Source organism: Otolemur garnettii, unplaced genomic scaffold (assembly GCF_000181295.1).
Source record: "Otolemur garnettii isolate 467f Iridium unplaced genomic scaffold, OtoGar3 scaffold00059, whole genome shotgun sequence".
Lineage (NCBI taxonomy): Eukaryota > Metazoa > Chordata > Mammalia > Primates > Galagidae > Otolemur > Otolemur garnettii.
In genome coordinates, this window is record NW_003852454.1 from 5,899,114 (window position 1) to 5,917,199 (window position 18,086).

Here is an 18,086-nt window from a genome sequence, read left to right on the forward strand (position 1 = left end):
CGGAGCCCGGCGGTGCGCTCGGCTCTGCTCGCCTCGCGGCCGGCGCCCTCGTAGCCAGCGGCGCACCATGGACGGGCTGCCTGGTCGGGTGCTGGGGGCCGCCTGCCTTCTGCTGCTGGCGGCCGGCTGGCTGGGGCCTGAGGCCTGGGGCTCACCCACGCCCCCACCATCGCCTGCTGCACCCCCACCACCCCCACCACCTGGAGCCCCGGGAGGTTCGCAGGACACCTGTACGTCGTGCGGTGGTTTCCGGCGGCCAGAGGAGCTGGGCCGAGTGGACGGCGACTTTCTAGAGGCTGTGAAGCGGCACATCTTGAGCCGCCTGCAGATGCGGGGCCGGCCCAACATCACGCACGCGGTGCCTAAAGCCGCCATGGTCACGGCCCTGCGCAAGCTGCACGCTGGCAAGGTGCGCGAGGACGGCCGCGTGGAGATCCCGCACCTCGACGGCCACGCTAGCCCGGGCGCCGACGGCCAGGAACGCGTCTCAGAAATCATCAGCTTCGCTGAGACAGGTGGGTCCAGCCCTCCGGCAGCCAGCCGCGACTCGTGCTCCTGGGCTCTCTTCTTGGCAACTCCCCTTGGTAGCCCGCGTGCCTGGGGGGCATGCTGTACTCCTGGCTCGACCCATTCGCCGGGCCATGTAACTGCTTACTCAGCCTGGGGTTGCAGTCCTCTTCCCCCAGGCTGCGGACCCCTTTCTGCTCCCCAACTCCTCCACCACAGAGCACCCTTCCCTCCACCCTTGCTCTCAGGAATCGGGCCCCAGCGCCTCTGGGCGCGCGTCCCCCTCCCGGCAGATGCGCACGGCCCTGGCTCTGCGGGCACTTGCTTGGTGATTGCCTAATGTTTTTGTTTCCCACGATTGGAGTGTAGGCTTAGCAGTGTGGATGGAGATGTGTGTGCATGTTGATATACGTGGGCTGGAGGAGTGCGTATGTGTGTGTGTGTGTGTGAGTGTGTGTGTGTGTATGTGTGTCTGCGTGAGAGGCCCCTGGGGCCGCTTCCATCACTGGGCGGCGTGGGCTTGCCAGGATTGCTGAAGCCTCGCTTGGGAGAGCTAGGCAACCTCTCTTCCGATTGTGTGGGCACCGGAATCGGGCGGAAGGCAGGCTTCTCAACAGGTCCATCATTTACGCAAAGAAGCGGCTCGGGAACAGCCCCGTGCCTTTGGGCTTCCCTGGCAGCCGCTGCAGCCCCCTTACCCGAGAACCGCAGAGTTCGTAGTTAACAAAGGATAGGACTTCTTTTCGGAATTTCTGCACCACCCCGTTGCCAATCTCTAACATTGTCTAAATATAAAAATCAGGGAGAGGAAAATCTTTTAGAACTTTAAAAGAAGGAGAAAAATGTGCCCGCGCTTAAATGCTGCAAGTGCTTTCGACTCCGCTGTCCTTTTCAGGACTTGAATGAGCCAGGCTGGCTTTTGTGCCTGGAGCTCAGCCCCATTTGTGCCGAAGGGACTGCAGAGAAGGTCGCAGAGGGGGAAGCCCCAGTGCAGTCAGGGCGGGGGCTAGCAGGGAGCTTGGTGTGTGTGGGGGGAGCAGTTGTGCCCCTGGCTGCAAATGCCCCCCACCCCCCCAGGCAGCAGGCAGCCTGGGGATGAAAAGGGATGAAAAGTTTTGCATGGCCGGGTGTGGAGAAAAGCAGAGACAATCAGGGCTGGTTTGTGCTTAGAAAGAAATGCATTGCCGTTTTAGCTGTCCACTAAAGTGAGTCAGGGAAAGCTCCACATGCAATTAGAGGGCTGGGATTAAAAGGTGCTTTGGGGCCCAGAGTAGAAATGTGATTCTGGAAGGTCGAGGAGGCCTTTTGGTCCCGGTGGCACAAAATGACAGCGGGGGCTGTTATATTTCTGGTCCGTTTCACGGAGCCAGCTCTTTGACTTATAAATAACAGATTCAGGTCACAGGCAGCTCGCCCAAGACCAGCTTTTAAGGCTGCAGTTTCCCCCATTTCAAAGTCAGATGTCAGCGTTATTAGAGGAGCCAGGCACGGCCTGAGGCAGGGGCTGGGGGAGCATGGTGGAAGGTTTGATAAAACCAGCCCTAGCCTCCGAGTTGCCTTATTTGTTCTTCCTGGGGGGAAAAAAAAGAAAGGAAAAAGTAGAGATCATCACAGGGAGGGGGCACTGAAATGTAGGATGAGAGGGGAGTCATCTTTTGGTTGGCACAGCCATTCTTGTTGAGCTGAATTACTGGGAAAATTAACACATCAGCCCCTTTTTCCTTGGAGATTTTGAGTGTGTCTTTAATGGGGAGCCAGAGTCTTGTCACAGGATTGTACCTCAAGTTTCAAGGCTGAATATCATGTCCCTTAAAACTACTTGGAAACAAGAGCTGCACTTTGCAGCCTGCAAACCACACGTTCCTATGTCAGAAATCTGAGCAGAGCTTGCTTGTTTGCAGTGGAGGTTCCACTGGGGCTTGGATCAGATCATGCTTAGGTAAACACTGGAAAGAGGCAGTAGGTGGCTCAGCTTGATTTTGCAATGCCCTAAGTTAACCGGAAAAAAAAAAAAGCCCTACTAAAACAACCCACCCCAAAATCCTCCCTGCAATCCTGGTTTTGTTTTTCAGATTTCACAGATACCCATAACAACTTGTTAAGATCTTGGCCTCCTGACAAGTTCCTCTGTTGAGCTTTGAGGCCTGACAGCCTGTCTCCAGGGAGCCCTGGCCTGGGAGAGGTGAGGCAGGATTTTAAAGGCCTGGACCCTACAGTCTCAACCTGGTCTGGGTTTCTCAATGGGAAACAATTTTCTCTGCCTCTCCCAGGTTACAGTCAGAGGCCCTGGCCCAAGGAACAGTATTTCTGGTCAGCAACATTTTCCAGCTGTGTGCAGTATGCATTCCAGCATCCTGCAGCCAAGAGTCTGTGTCCCCCATTGCCTTGTGTTCTCATTGGATTAACGTGGCCTGTTCTTCCCCTTCTCTGCAGATGGCCTTGCCTCCTCCCGGGTCCGCCTGTACTTTTTCATCTCCAATGAAGGCAACCAGAACCTGTTTGTGGTACAGGCCAGCCTGTGGCTTTACCTGAAACTCTTGCCCTATGTCTTGGAGAAGGGCAACCGGCGGAAGGTGCGGGTCAAGGTGTATTTCCAGGAGCAGGGCCACGGTGACAGGTGGAATGTGGTGGAGAAGAAGGTGGACCTCAAGCGCAGCGGTTGGCACACCTTCCCACTCACGGAGGCCATCCAGGCCTTGTTTGAGCGGGGTGAGAGGCGACTCAACCTGGACGTGCAGTGTGACAGCTGCCAGGAGCTGGCCGTGGTGCCTGTGTTTGTGGACCCAGGCGAGGAGTCACACAGGCCCTTTGTCGTGGTGCAGGCTCGGCTGGGTGACAGCAGGCACCGCATTCGCAAGCGAGGCCTGGAGTGCGATGGCCGGACCAACCTCTGTTGCAGGCAACAGTTCTTCATTGACTTCCGCCTCATCGGCTGGAACGACTGGATCATTGCGCCCACCGGCTACTACGGGAACTACTGTGAGGGCAACTGCCCAGCATACCTGGCAGGGGTCCCCGGCTCTGCCTCCTCCTTTCACACAGCTGTGGTGAACCAGTACCGCATGCGGGGCCTGAACCCCGGCACAGTGAACTCCTGCTGCATCCCCACCAAGCTGAGCACCATGTCCATGCTGTACTTTGACGACGAGTACAACATTGTCAAGCGGGACGTGCCCAACATGATCGTGGAGGAGTGTGGCTGTGCCTGACGGCAGCAGGCGGGGGCAAGGCAGTGGGGCGTGGAGGACAGTCCCCGGTGGGCTCCTTCTAGCCCCTGCAGGGGCACGCAGCAGGCTGAGTGTGGTTGTCATGTTGGGCTGCAGAAATACTGCAGCCTTGAGGCCTGAAATATTTTTCTACTACTTCATAGAGTAACCAGTCAAAACCAGAGTGAGAGCCCTCAACTGACATGAAATACTTTAAAATGCACACGTAACCACGCACAGCCAGACGCATCCTGCCACCCACACAGCAGCCTCCAGGATACCAGCAAATGGATGTGGTGACAAATGGCAGCTTAGCTACCAATGCCTGTCAGTTGGAGAGAATGGGGTGAGCAGCCACCATCCCCACCAGCTGGCCCGGCCACTCTGAATTGCGCCTTCCGAGTACACATAAAAGCACAAAGACAGAGACAGTGAGAGAGAGAGAGAGAGAGAGAGCAAGCCCCAGAGAGGAAAAGCAGATGCAGGGTGGGGCGCCTGTGGGAAGCCCAGGGTTGTGTGTCCCCTTGGCTTTCCCCAGCCTGCTCTGCCTCACACCTCCTGGCTCAAGCGTGTCTGCTTCTTCCCCTGCCCAGGATCCTCCGTGCTGAGATCAGAGGAGCCTGTCTTTCTGTCCTCTGTAGAGGGAAAGAGGCAGCCCAGAGAGGACACAGCCCATCAGAGATCAGAGAGTGGGGGACAAAAACCATTTGACTGTCACTTGGGTTCCTGACATGACTTATGTGTGTGTTTGTTTTTGGGGTGGGGAGGGAGGGAAAAGAGAGGGGTCTTAATTTGATGCTTTAACTAATCGCCAACAGTTGACAGGTCATTTGTGACAGTTGTATAACTGAAAAGGGACTTTTCTACCAGGTATGACCTTTTAAGTTAAAAATCTGAATTATTCTAAATGGGAAGAAAAAAGTTGCAATCTGTGCCCTTTACTGGGACATTCCTCTAGGACTAGTTAGGGGAGGGATGGGTATGACCCCTAGACATGGGGATGAGCCCAGAGGAGGAAATGGTAAGATGGAGGCATTTGGAAATGCTGGTGTGTGTGTGGGTGCCCTCTCAGCAGAGGGCAGGGGAGGGGAGCAGCTTAGTTGGTCTTGGAAAGTTGGGGAAAGGCTTTCAGCTGCTTTGCAGAAGTTGCCCATGTGGGCCCCCGGCCACCAGGGTCAGTCATGGATGTGGCCCCTGCCCACTCACCTGCCCGCCTGTCCGCCCGCATAGCACTTGCAGACCTGCCTGAACGCACATGATATAGCACTTGCCGATCTTCGTGTGTCCAGAAGTGGCCCTTGGCAGAGCACTGAACTCGCTCACCCTCTAAATGTCCAAGTGCCACATGAACTATGCAATTTAAAGGGTTGACCCACACTAGATGAAACTGGACTCGTACGACTCTTTTTATATTTTTTATACTTGAAATGAAATCCTTTGCTTCTTTTTTAAGCGAATGATTGCTTTTAATGTTTGCACTGATTTAGTTGCATGATTAGTCAGAAACTGCCATTTGAAAAAAAGAAGTTATTTTTATAGCAGCAAAAAAAATGAATACAGTTAAATGTATTATACATAATTTTGGAACCAAAGAGGCCAACAGATCAGTTTTAATTTTTATTAGATGGTGAGGCCATCTTGTCTGAGGTAGACGTTCTGAACAATCCCTCAAGTGGCCTGCCAATGTTTCAGGGTATAAATGGATTTTGTTTATTTGGTTTGATGTGTCTTTTCTATCCTTACACACCCAGAAGGTAGAGTAAAAAATGACTATGGTAGAATGCAGGTGTGTATCCTTAAATCCTCATCTTTATGTTTATTTAATAAAGCTCCCCTTAGATTCTGTTTCATAATAATTTAAAACCAAACAATTTTCTCATAGACTTGCTGTTAAAGTATTTTACGTTTGTGTACAGTCGAAGAAAATAAAAGATTGAGTGCCATGGGCTTCCTGCCTTATGTGATGTCGGGGGTTGGGGGCTGAGATGGAAGTGGATGGCTGGGAGGAAGGCATGTCCAGGTGTCCACGTTAGATGCCAGTGGCCTCCACGGCTTCTCTGAGTCCTTGCTGTGACATGTATGTCAGTCAGAGATTCTAGGAAAAATGGCAGAAAATCAGCATGGAGGACAATTAGCACATTCATGAGTTACACATTTGTTTACTCTTCTAATCCCAAGACCGATTATGTTCTACCAAGCCCACATGTATTCCCATGTGACAGTGCTGGGTACGTCCCTACCCATGGACAGAAATGTAAAACCTGGGAGGTTCAAACCCACCTGACCTCTGTGCTCATCTCTGTTTGCTAATAAAGGTGACTGGACCCCAGAAGAGGCCTGTTATCTGGGGATAAGAAGGTAAACAGGCCACTGGTATGCTAATGATCCTTTCCTGTGGAGACTTTAACTGGTGTGTTGGTAATGACCACAAGGATGACGTGAGATACTTACTAAGTCCTGTTGCCTGTTACACAGCATCATACCTTTGTAGAAAGTGGCTTTATCTGCATTTTCCAGAGTTTGAAAATTTGGGGCTTAGAGAGTTCAGAGCCTGCCTGAGATGATGCAGCAAGGACAGGGACCTGGGACATTGGAGCCTACCTGCTTCCCTGGGAGGACTGCAGCTCTATGTCCTTGCCTTCATCTGAGCTCCTGTAGGGCCAACAGGGCTTTGCCCTGGGGTTTGGGTCACATATGGTCTTCTAGAACATCTGAAGACATTGGAGTATGTGAGATCTCTGGCATTATCTAACCCCATCAAAGCAATGGTGGGAAAACTGAGGGAGGCCTGGGCAGCTAAATGGGCATGTTTCAGTTGCACAGTCTGGTAGTGGCAAGGGGCTTCTGTCGTTTTCTGTTTTTTGTCCAACCAAGAGGATTATTGCTCTGCCAGTTTTCCATCCTGAGAGGTGGATTGGTCATCTGTAAGGTCTTGAGACAATATAAAGAAAGTGTCATAAAGACAGGTCTGACCTGGGCCTTTTGGAGACTGAGGCATGGCCCTGCTGTCCTCTGCTCTGTGGCAGGCTGGGCACAGCTGCTACATGCCCTTAGCCCAGCCCCTGCATCCCCATGTCTAGGGTGGCCCTGCTGCTGCGAGACTGAGTACCTTCGGGGCCTTCCCAGACTGAGCTCTAAAGGATGGCCCTACAGGTCTTGAAATAGCCCGCGGAAGGGCCTGGGACCTCAAGGGAGAAAGGGCAGAGTCTAGCAGACATGGTCCCTGAGTGGCTCTCCATACTTCCATGCTGTAGGCTCTGGTCTCCTGGGGGCACTGGTGGGTAGTAGTTCCTGTTGCTTTGAGGGGCAGTGGGGATGGGCATGGATCCTCTGCCCTGGTTAGGCATCCTCCCTCCAGCAGGGGCCTGTGGCCTCCAGTGCTCTGAGGGCCACTGCCTCACTTGCCTTTCTTTTCTCCCTCAATGCTCTATCCTTTCTTCCTCCATCCTCTCTTCCTATGGCTCTTTCCCCTCCACTCCCCATGTATCCCCAGGGGGTCTGACCCAAGGGCTCCACCTCCATCTGTAGGTGCCCCTGGAGTCCTACACTGCACCCAGGTGCAGCAGCTCTGGCTGGACATCCTCCCTCACCCCCACCGGACTACAGATCCTCTTCTGCCCCTTCCCTCTGGCCCTCCTGTTTCTGGCTCCCAGGCTGTTGGCTTCCTGTGCTCACCCTAGCCTCACCTGGGATCACAGTCCCCACTCACTCACCGCAATGCCTGCCACCCCACTGTGGAGTTCATCCCTTGGCTAACCTTTACACACACCCTGAGTCTTTAGTGACTCAGTGGAGACCATGTCCTGGGTGGGGGCACAGGGATGAGGACAACATCTGACCTACCTCCCCTTTCTTCTCCCCTCTTTCCCAGACTGGTGGATGTAGACGGAGTTTGGTTCCATGAGAGGAGGTGGACACAGAGGTTCCAGGGAGGTCCGTGTCTGTGTTTTATCTTCCAGCCCTTTCAGGGCCTGGCTCAGAGTAGGGCACACAGGGGGCCCAGAGGCCCAGCCCAGGGTTGGGGGCAGCATTTAGGAGGGCTACACTCTGTCAGAACTTTGCACCTGCTACCTGTGACGTGGTGTGATAGCATTGCTAGCGTCCCTACCATAGCCGCAGGTGAGGCAGCTTTTGCACCATGGCTGGGCTCCTGATCCATCGGAGTCCAGGCTAGCCCAGCCCTTCACTCACCAGGCCCTCTGCAAGGCCTGCGGGAACCACTGCTGGGGAAGCCAAAAGGGGCAGCATCTGACCTCAGAGAATCCTGTAGCTGTTTAGTTCTGCAAGAGCCAAGGACTAGGATAGGAGATTGGGGGACAAGGGAGTGAGGTCACAGGCTGCTGAGAAGACTCAAGAACTGCTACAGGCAAAGGAACAGAAACAGAACACCTTCCCTGCGAGTAGAGGCCCTGGAGCTCCTCCAGCCCAGTCACTAGGTTTGCAATGGGATGTTTTAATCAAATGACAAATGACCTGGTGGGCTTTGTAAGGTGTGCTGTGGGTGGGTCCACTGTCCTAGAGGCACGGATAGAGCATGGGTGCCTGTGGGTGTCCTGGGAGGGGTAGGTCTGTGACAGTTGGTGTGTGTTGGGGGTGAGCTGGGCATGGCCAGGGTGTTGAAGGAGAGTTGGAGTGACATGATTGTAGGTGTGGTACGTGTGCTCCGTCGTGTGGGGCTGGAGATTGGCTGTGTGTGAGTGTACGGTTGGCTGGCTCTGAGGTTATGAGGTTGTATGGGTTAGCGTCTGAGAGCATGTGGGGGTTTTAAGACTGACCCTAAGGGTGTGGTTGTGTGGTTGGCTGTGTGCTTTCTTGCCACTTTCGTTTTCTTTCTCATCAAGAGGTGATGCGCTTACTTAGTTATGTACTTTGTGATTGGGGTAGTCACATTTTTAAATTTGGGCTGGTGTTGGGCCTCCCCTTTGCAGTTAGGATCTGTGATCCTCTTCAGGTACTAGTCAGGCTGGGCTGGGTGGACAAAGGAGCCATTTCTGTGGCCTCGGTGTGGTTACATAGCCCCTGCTGCCCAGTGCCAGAAGTCACCATATTGTCCAGGCAGCCTCCAAACTAGAGCACTTCAAAAGTGAAAAGGTACCATCTAGTCAGTCACTCAGTGACTCAATAAACATTTCTGGGTAGGTGCAGGGGTTTGTGCATCATCTCAGTTTAGTCCTCACAACAAGCTGGGGGTTGGGGAGTGGGTATCATTATACCCACTGTATACATGAGAAAACTGAGGCTGAGAGCAGGAAAGCCATTCAGTGAAGGTTGCACAGCTGATAGTATCCCCCAGGCAGCTCTTTCCAGACTCACAGATACTGGGCAGCCCAGGAGGAGGGGAGAAAAGTGGGGCTGCTGTTCTGGGTCCTGAGAGAGAGAGAGAGAGAGAGAGAGAGAGAAATGTCTGGGGCTCAGGCTTCCCCAGTGCTCATTTGGGAGGGGCCTGCTCCTTAACTCCTACCCCAGGGGTGTCAGTGGTAACTGTAATGAGTTGTTTCTCTCTCAGGTTTGTGGGGACAGCATCATTACCTGCTGCCCCCACCCCAGGCAGGTCAAGGATGAGCTGTGGGTTGAGGGAAGCCAGGCAGAGGCAGGAGGAAGCAGGTGGCCTCGTCTCTGAGTCCTGTGGTGGTGGAGGAGGCGGCCTGAACAGTTTTCGTGGAGATTAGTCACCGGGAGCGTGGGCTATGGGTCAGCCCACCTGGCTTTGCCATGCCAGCCTGGCCTATCCTATCAGAGTCCTCATCTATAAACAGTGCCTGCCTATTTCAGGGATTGCTGTGAACAGTAATGTGCTTAGGACAGAGCCATGCTCTTAAGTTGTTTTGTTGTTGCTGTTTTCTAGCATATTCTCTGTGTGCGGGCTGCCCAGCCGAGCCCCACCCTTCCTCCCAGAGGCTCTCTCTGGAGCACACCTCCTTCATGCTCAGTTATGCATTCAATGAATATTCACAGAGGCATGACAGCAGTGATGTTAGCTAACACTTATGGAGGACTTACTGCCGTCAGATGCAGCGCTTTGCAACACCTTTGCAGTTAATCTTTACAACCTCCTGTTGGACAGATGAGGTGTGCCCATTTTACTGATGAGGAAGTTGAGGTTCAGGGAAGTTGAGTATCTTGCTCCAGCCTTATAGTTCTTCAAGAGGAGGACCTGGGCCTGTGGCCTTCCGGGGGGGGGGGGGATGGTTGCTGTAAGGGTGGAGGGAGGGGTGCCTAGGCTGCTGGGATATCCAGAGAGGACCTTCAGAAGCTCCCAGCTGCCCCCAGTGAGATCTCCTCCTACCCCTATCCCATCACCATGGGGGGCCCTGAGGATCTATCCACCTCCAGAATCAGGTACGTGCCCATCTGTAGGTCCTACTTGGTGAGAATGGCCACTCTGTAGACAAGAACAGGGAGCTGTCTGGGGTCCTTGCAGATCTGCAGGAGAATCTGATGGGGTGAGGGCTCGTGGAGGCTCTGAGAAAATGCACACTGATCCCATTTTCAAGAGGGTCTCCTTGGGCTAAATAATTATACTGGTGAGGGGTAGGTTAGAGAGAGATGAGTGCAGAAGGAGCCTTTCAGGTCCTTCCACTCCAGGGAGATTCTAGTACCCCGTGCTCTGGGGAGGGGCTGCCCAGGGATGCAGAGCCAGATGGGAGTGCTGGCAGGAGAGGAGCTTTCTGCAGCTGGACATGCTGCTCACACCTGTCACCTCTCACTCCTTAGCAGCCTCAGCATTTCCACCCTACCTCTGCTCGGGGGTCTGCTTTGCCCAGCCCCAGGGATGGGGGGGGGGTTGGGTGGGTTTCCAGGTGCTAGTTCCAGTCCTTGTCTGGAATGAAGGATGTGAGGCCTGGGTTTGTTGGGCTTAGTACACCCCAAATCAATTACTGTGGGGACTGTGGGTACAGCACAAGTCAGGCCCTAGGTTTCCCAGGTGGCTGGGGTTGCACAGGGAGAGAGAACCTCTACCTGGTCACTTTGGGGACCTGCTATGTGTGTGAGACTCTGGAGGACATCCCCCAGGGAAACAGTCCTGGCCCTTCTTGGGCTCACAGCCTGGTTTCCAGGCCACTGGACACGCTCGTGCATACCTGGTGGGGGGAACTGCCCCAGGCCTCTGTGAAGGATTCACAGGTGTCACCTCACTAGTCACAGGAACCATATAAAGCAATAAGTTAGGGCTGTTATTTCCATTTGCAGTTGAAGCTCCTGGCGAGGCCTACTCTCCTGCCAGGGCCCCAAGTTCTTGGGGCAGGTGAGTTCCTGCCCCCACTCTGAGACAGCTCTCTAACTGCCCTGCAGAGGGAGGGTCCCTTGTAGGCCTTGTTCTTCCAGAGGGGGTTCGTTGACCCCATCAGTACAAACAGCCTGACAGCCTGAGGTCATAGAAACCTGTTCCTGTGGGTGCAGCTTTACTCCTGGGAGGTGTGAAGCTGCAGACCCATTTAGGGTAAGTTATGCCTTTCAGGAATGGCCAGCAGTGGGGGCTTGACCAGGGCTGTCCCAGGCTAGGTCCCACTGTAGGCTGGCAGTATGGGTGATCATAGAAAAGATTCTCAGAAGATTCCTTTTCAAAATGTGCCTATGGCATTTTCTTGCCCCTCCCTAGGTAATATTCTAAGTGACCCTGCCACCCCTGTGGCCTTTGGATGAAGTCTGATGCCTCATGGGCTCTCGAGGGCTCCGGACACTGCTCAGCTCCCCACCTAGAGCCTGAGGGTCTCTTCTTGCCCACCAGGCTTAGACTTCAGCTCCCATCCATGGTTAACCTCCTCTCACCTCTGCACCTTCCAAATGTCTTTCCTTTCCCAGAAGACCTTGCCCCTTTCTGTGCAGTTGGTTGGGCTTCACCCTTCAGGGCTCTGGTCAAGGGAATTCCTCTTCTGGCCTCCACACGGGCACATCTGCACCTGAAGGGCTGCAGGCCCAGGTTTTAGAGGCTGGAGCTTGAGCTGATTCCCACTCCAGGCTCCTGAAGCCAGGACAGATTAAGTGCTCAATACACACTTCCCATGCTAGTGAAGAAAGACCATCATCTCAGATGAGAAGGTGACGCCACTTACCCATTTTCCCACTGGAGCAGCTGAGGCTGAGAGGGCAAGCGGGATCCAGGGAGTGGCTAAGCCTTGGTTAAGACTAGAAGTGGTGCTCCTGACCACACCTTTGTTATTTTTCTTGCTTTTAGGAGCACCCCATGACCCACAGGTGATTCATGTAATAGCATTTTCGAAAGCCTGTAATTTTCGAAGTGTTCCAGCTTCGTGGTAAAGTTCAGCCTTGTCCAGGAGCTGCTGCCTCAGGCAAAGGCAATGCCAAGCCAAATGGGGGGGGGGTGAGCTGGGGCCTGGCTCCGGTGAAGATCTGCGCTGGCTTCCCAGTTCCTACCCGGTGCCCTGAAGAAGGCATCCCTTCCTGCCCTGTCTTCCACCCCCAAGATTGTGGTTTGTCACCCAAGGGTGTATCATAAAGCTCGATTTAATTAATCAATCACTGAGAGATGTACTGGTTAATGCAGGGCCTCACTCCCCCATGGATGACTGGCACATTAATGAGTGCCAATTATTTCAGCATTAATAATTAATCTCCAACCATGCAGGAGAAGAGTAGAAAGTACACAAGTCTCCAGTCAGTTCCACGAGCCAGCCTGCCTCCCAGCGTTGCTCTGCAGCCTATCCCGAGCCCTCGGGATGTCTGAGAAGCCCTCAAGGGAGAGGATCTCTTTGCCACTGTGTGCAAGAAAGTACTCCAGCTGTGAGCTCCACCAGGACGGGGCGGGGTCTGCAGTATGCTGCTGCATCCCAGGCGTCTGGAGCAGTAGCCAGCACACAGTAGGTGCTCAAGAAATACTTGCTGATTGATCATCTTGTCCAGGCCTTGCCACTCCATAGCTGTGTGATCTCAGGCAAGTTTTTCACTCTTCTTAGCTTATAGTTTTCTCTTTTGAAGGGTGAGTGGATTGGAGTAGATGGTTCATTCATTGCTCTAGTGTTCATTAAGTGCCTCTTATGTGCCAGGTGCACAATCAGTTCCCCCACAGAAGCCCTGGAGGATAGTTACCTGCAGCCCCTGTGGTGTCTGTGCTGTGGCTGGCAGCCATTGCTGTCAGACAGACAGGGGCCATGGAGGTCTGGGTCGGCATTTGGAATGGCAAGTCATCCTGAGCTGGTTTCACATCAGCTTCAGAGCCCAGGTAAGACCCAGGTGTGCCCACTGCCTCCACTTACAGGAATATACTCTGGGCCTTGGTGGCTGTGGCAGGGGACTCTAGTTGGGGACTCTAGGCAGGGGACTCTAGGCAGGGGACAGAATGTTGGCTTCTGCAAGGTGTGAGTCAGAAATGTGCTGGTTTGTATTAGAAAGGCTGGTAGTCTCTTCAGGCTGGGTCTTCTGGGTAAAGGTTGAAAAAGAAAGTTCCGGTTTTGTCCTAAGTAACTATGGGAAGGTAGAACCTTCAAGGCAAAAGTGGAAGACCTTTCTCAGGCCAGCAAGGCCTGAGACATGTAGAGAAGCCCCTCCAACCTGGCATTATAGATGGAGAAACTGAGGCCCACGGAAGGGCTGTGACTTGCCTAAGGGCCTGTGGCTAATGGAGCTCAACTCAGTAATCCAGATACTTCCCAAGTGCTTTGCTCTGTACACAAGACTGGGAGGCTCCTCCTAGGCAGAGGTGTCATTTTCCCCTGGCACTGTGATACACACAGGTGTGCACGTGGCTCTGGAGGATGAGAGGTGGGGCTATGGGAGCACGTAGAGAAAAGTGGTTACCAGGAGGGCTTCCTGAAGGAAGCAGGTCTCCCCTAAATGGTCCCCAAGGCCCTTTCTGCAGGGTCTGCCCGGACTCAGTACTCCCTGCTCCTGTGCTCACTCCTGTGGCTTCGAAGAGGGTACGTAGGCCAGGCACTGAGTATGGGCCTGCAGGCAGGCTGTGGATGACTTTCCAGACTCCACCCTGTCCTAGCTGTGTGTCCCAGGGCTGGTTCCTTAACTTTTCTGTGCCGGAGTTCCCTTTTCAAACAATGGGACTCAAAATAGTATTTGCCTCACGGGCTTGTTCAGATCAAAGGAGAGAATAACATTAATAGCTGCCACTGACTGGCTCATGGAGCCAGCAACTTTCCCAAGCCTTTACCTGTTTTAACCCAACTGCTCCACTGCCGATGTAGGAGGTATTAACTTTTCTCTCCCACAGATGAAGAAACTGAGGTACAGACAGAGTGACTTGATCAAGGTTACATAGCATGACAGGGGGGACCTGAATTTGCTCTTGGTCCTAGATCATGTGCCCTGAATCCCTGTCCCTGGCTTGAGAACTTGTAAGGTTAGCTCGCCCTAGGGAGGGGGGCTGAAAGCCCTTTTCTCCTCCTTCTTGCCTCAGGGCTTGCAGAGCCAGGCTGATCCTCTCAGGGTCACCAGGACAGCATTGAGATAGAGCTCTGAACTTATTTTAGGAAACAGTGAAGCAAGCCAACCCAGCACTGTTTGCCCCAGACTCCATGTTATCTTATTCCCTATCCTGGGCCCCGAGTCTTTTCCTTTAGCAGATGCTCAGAGATTCCCCCTGCCATGAACACAGCCAGAGCCAGGTGTGGACCAGTGAGCAATGTTAACAGGCACCAAGGGCCAGTGCCTGTGCTGCTCAGCTGAAGCCGCTCACTTTCCATCACAAAACCACATCTCCCCAAGGCGCCTGAGCCTACTGAGGTGATTGGTCTGTGACCTCAAGGAGTATCTGTCCACCAGCCATCCCAGTACCTCTGCTGTCGATTCCAGAACAGAATCTGTAGGCCAAAGCCATAAACTAAGTATAGTTTGAATGTTTTTAAGTAGTTCTAAACAAGTCAAAAGAAAAATAAAATCATGTAATGTGAAAATTATATGATATTCAAATTTAGTGAAGTAAAGTTTTATTGGGATACAGCTACCTCATTCATTTATATATTAGTGAGAACAGAGACCCATATGGCTAGCAAAGCCTAAAATATTTAATGGTCTATCCTTTATAGAAAATGTTTGCTGGCCACCGATCTCCTTGGCTGGGCAAATGTCCCAGCAGTCACTGTCATTTCCCTCCTCTAATCTCCTTCTGGAAGCCCCTCCTGAGGGTCCATCCCATTTCCATGACTCTTTTATTGCTCGTCAATGCAGAGATGGACCCGTGACCCTGGCCAAGACAATCACAGTTGCCTGAATGGTGAAATGAGCTATGAGTGAGTCTGTCGAGTCAAGGCCAGGAGGGCTGCGAGGGCACTCTGCCATTCTTTAGCACACTCATAATGCCCAGCACAGGGTGGACTAAATGAATAAATCTAGTATGGTGGCGTAAAGCCAGCAATACCATCTCACACCTGTTAGGAGGGCCGCTATCAGAAAACCAGAGAATAACAAGTGTTGGTGAGGCTGTGGATTACGTAGTACCTGTATGCATTACTGATGGGAATGTGAAATGGTACAGCCTCTACCAAAAGCAGAATGGAGGTTTCTCAAAAAATTAAAAGTAAAGTTACCATATGATTTAGCAATTTCCCTTCGGGGTATATAAACAAAAAAATTGAAAGCAGAGTCTGAAGAGATATTTGTACACTGTTGTCCATAGCAGTATTATTCTTAATAGCCTAAAGATGTAAGCAACACGCGTCTATCAACAGAGGAATGGACAGGGCAGAGCCTGTGGCTCAAGGAATAGGGTGCCAACCCCATATACCGGGGGCTATGGGTTCAAGCCCAGCCCTGTCCAAAAAGCAACCCCCACCAAAAAAAACCCAGATGAATGGACAAACAAAATGTAGTACATGCAATGATAAATTATTCAACCTTAAAAAGGAAGGAAATTCTGATACATGCTACAACGCGGATGAATCTTGAGGACACTATGTTGAGTGAAACAAGCTAGTCACAAAATAGACAAATACTGCATGATTCCACGTGTATGATGGTTAAAGTGGAGTAGTCAACTTTATAGAGAAAGAAGAATGGTGGTTGCCAGGGGATGGGGTGGGGGAGAAGAAATGAGGAGTTTTTTTTTTTTAAGGGGACAGAGTTTCAGCTGGGGAAGAAGAAAGAGTTCTGGAAATAAATGGTGGCGATAGTTGCACAACAATGTGACTATATTTAAGAATACACTCAGGAATGGTTAAGATGGTAAATTTCAGGTTAGGTATATTTTATCACAAATAAAAATATAAAACAACATATGCCCAGCAACAGTGGTGACCTCCCTGTGGGTGATTCTCTCTCTAGCCTCCCTGGCAGTAGATATCAATGTTCTCTGGCCCCACAGTCCTCACCCTCTCCAGTACAAGGCTTACTTGGGACTTACCTGGCTTGGACTTCCCCAACCTCTGAGGGTTCCTCTGTGAGTGAGTGGGTGCCAGGCATCATCTGGAGCAGAGCCAGGAGGCAGGTGTCCCAACCACTGCCAGGGACTTTTGGAAATGGTGCTGAAGGTGGCCCCTGAGGGAGCAGATTGCCTGAGGAGACTCCCTAGAGAAGATTGATGTCCTCATCCTTGATTGATGAGGACTCCCTAGAGAAGATTGATGTCCTCACCTCCACTTGAAGCTCTGCCACCTTGAGGAGCAGCTAGGCCCAGCCTACCTGGATGGGCACAGCCTACAGCTGTGGTCCCTAACCCCAGGCCATGGACAGGTACCAGTCCGTGGCCTGTTAGGAACTGAGCTGTGCAGCAAGAGGTGAGTGGCGGGTGAGCAGCTTCAACTGTGTTTACATCGCACCCTGTTGCTGGCATCACCGCCTGAGCTCTACCTCCTGTCAGATCAGGGGGGCATTAGATTCTCATAGGAGCATGAAGCCTACTGTAACCTGTGTATGTGAGGGATCTACGTTGCCCCCTCCTTGTGGGAATCTGATGCCTGATGATCTGAGGTGAGCTGCAGTAGTGATGCTGACACTGGGACTGTCTAGTTGCAGGAAAACAAGTTCAGGACTCCTACTGATTCTGGCGAGTTGTATAATTATTTCATTATATATTACAATGTAATAATAATAGAAATAAAAGTGTACAATAAATGTAACATGTTTGAACCATCCCGACCATCATCCCTCCATTGAAAAATTATCTTCCATGAAGCTGGTCCCTGGTGCCAAAAAGACTGGGGACCGCTGGTCTATAGGACTCAGAGGCTCACCTTGCCCCATCAAGAACATCTATACCCACCCCTCCGTCGTAGGCCCAGGTGGGTGGGAACAGTTGGCTTTGAGTGTGTTCTCTTTGTCAGGCTTTGAGTAGGCACCTTCCAATCTCATTTTATTCTTACAAAATTCCTATTCCTCAGTGGGATGTGGACACAGAATTTCTGCCCATCCTTGGACTGCTGCCAGGCTCAGATCAAGGGCAAGGGGAGTGAGGGGATGTGAAAAGTTCTGGAGCTGGGGCCCTTGCCAGGTGAGGCTCTGAGACCCAAGGCTCCTGAGAAAAGTCAGGAGGGTGCCCAGGCCTGTCAAATGCTTGGCATCTGTCCCTCAGTGCTTTTCTGAAACTGCCCTGCTTGGTGGAGCAGAACCCAAAGAGAAAGCGGAGCCTGGGCAGAACAGTGGTTGTAGGAAGACTGGTGGAGACTCCTAGCAAGCAGGGGAGCCCAGGTGAGTCAGGAATAAAGATGAGAACTGTGGTTAACATGGGGCCGTTGACGGGGGGCTTTCTGTCTGCTAGACACGGCCAGGATGCAAGTCTGAAACATCTTCCATCACATTTCACAGTCCTTGTGAAGAGGCTATTGTGGGAGTGGGGATGGTAGCAGGGAGGTCTCCCTCTAGAGGAGGTGCTCCCTGAGGACAGATGGGAATTGGCCAGGACAGAAGGATGGAGGGAAAGGTGCTAGCACAGATGGCCTTGGTCTTCAGCGTTCCCCACTCCCCAGGTGTCCCTCCCCCCAGGTCAGGCCCCCAGAAGGCCAGCCTGCCCCAAGAGGTGCCCACGATGCTCCCCATTCACAACACACTCCTCCACAAGGCCCGGGTAGTGTCTCCAAACCTGATGTATCAGGCCTTTTAGCAGAATGAACTGATATGAGAGTGTCTTTTCAAAGGGACACTCACAGTTTCCTTTTGAAAAAAGAATATAATTTACTGGTGGTTTCATATCATTGTTGTAGGTAAGCCATATCCATTGAGAGAATTAGGAAAACAGAAAAGTAAAAGGAGACAAATAAAAAATCACCCCAAATCCAGCAACCGGAGCGGTGCACAGTTACTGTATTTCTGAGTTTGCATGTATGCGAACGTACTTTATGTGACTGTGAATAACCATGGGAAGCCACTCTTCTTCATGTGATACAACAGTCAGTGCATCAAACATTCTTTAAAAAGAGGATTTTGGTAACTGTCTCTTAATTTAGAATACTTTTCCCCATAGTTGGATATTTA

General features: G+C 52.1%; 1 protein-coding gene across 1 annotated transcript; it reads left to right on the forward strand.

Annotated features, from left to right (window-relative positions):
* The first annotated feature begins 28 nt into the window (after nucleotides 1–28).
* Nucleotides 29–5,661, forward strand: INHBB (inhibin beta B subunit). Its single transcript, XM_003792641.3, has 2 exons — nucleotides 29–515; nucleotides 2,941–5,661. Exons 1-2 carry the CDS (start codon nucleotides 68–70, stop codon nucleotides 3,714–3,716), a joined length of 1,224 nt encoding a protein of 407 aa, XP_003792689.1. The 5' UTR covers nucleotides 29–67; the 3' UTR covers nucleotides 3,717–5,661.
* Nucleotides 5,662–18,086: the final 12,425 nt, after the last annotated feature.